This window comes from Cucurbita pepo, unplaced genomic scaffold, assembly GCF_002806865.2.
Source record: "Cucurbita pepo subsp. pepo cultivar mu-cu-16 unplaced genomic scaffold, ASM280686v2 Cp4.1_scaffold004287, whole genome shotgun sequence".
In the NCBI taxonomy this organism is placed as follows: Eukaryota; Viridiplantae; Streptophyta; class Magnoliopsida; order Cucurbitales; family Cucurbitaceae; genus Cucurbita; species Cucurbita pepo.
In genome coordinates this window covers 1-844 of record NW_019650274.1, presented here as the reverse complement: position 1 = coordinate 844, position 844 = coordinate 1, and the positions used below count along the sequence as shown (strand labels likewise).

At 40.3% G+C, this 844-nt stretch overlaps 1 protein-coding gene across 1 annotated transcript; it reads right to left on the bottom strand.

Annotated features, from left to right (window-relative positions):
* Window positions 1-233: 233 nt before the first annotated feature.
* Window positions 234-763, bottom strand: LOC111787031 (low affinity sulfate transporter 3-like). The gene is made up of 2 exons (XM_023667200.1): window positions 450-763; window positions 234-370 (listed from the first exon to the last, which is right to left on the bottom strand). Exons 1-2 carry the CDS (start codon window positions 684-686, stop codon window positions 239-241), a joined length of 369 nt encoding a protein of 122 aa, XP_023522968.1. The 5' UTR covers window positions 687-763; the 3' UTR covers window positions 234-238.
* Between the last annotated feature and the right edge of the window lie 81 nt (window positions 764-844).

Genomic DNA, 844 nt, shown 5'->3' with positions numbered 1-844 from the left:
ACTAGCAGATATTATCCTATTTAGGTTTTTCCTCAAGATTTTTAAAACACGTTTGCTAGAGATAGATTTTCACACCCTTATAAAGAACGTCTCTTCTCCAACCGATGTGGGATCTCAAATCCTCGTAAGAGGACAATAGGTTCGTCTTCCGGGTATTAAACACAGCTACCCTATAAGACAGTCTTGGGATGCAATAATTTATGTAGAAAAATCCAAATTTTAAAGGTAGAAGGTAAAACTAACCAGTGGCTACATAGCAAGAGGTTAGAGAGCCTATAATGTTCATGAAGCCCATAGCAATCATCTCCCTGTTCCCATCAATGTTGTAGCCTTTAATGGAGGCGAAGGATCGGCCAACAGCCATCGCTTCCTGAGTAGAAAACACAACATATCATTAAGCTTACATGAAGCCTTCAATGGGCATTTAGGAGGCTGATTTGAAACTCAACTGTGAGAGCTATGATGGCAGCAATGAGGCCAGATTTGGCAGCTAAGCCAACACCTGAGCTGTTGAATTGCAGCTGATGAACAGAGATTGGGTTCAACCCTTCTTTTACTTCCTTAACTATCTTAACTCCATGTCTATCAGCTCTTGACACAAACACTATCAAAGTGGAGAGAATGACAGATATGAGAGGAGCAATGGCTGACACCCAAAACAGCTTCTTTTTCCTTCTACCCTGCATATACACTCAATACTCATTATCCAAACTTCGTATATTGTCGAAATATGATGAAGAAAGAGTTCAAGCCTACAGCTAGTAGATATTATCTTCTTTGACTTTTTCTTCTGGGCTTCCCCGAAAGTTTTAAAACGTGTATGTTAGGGAGAGGTTTCCACACC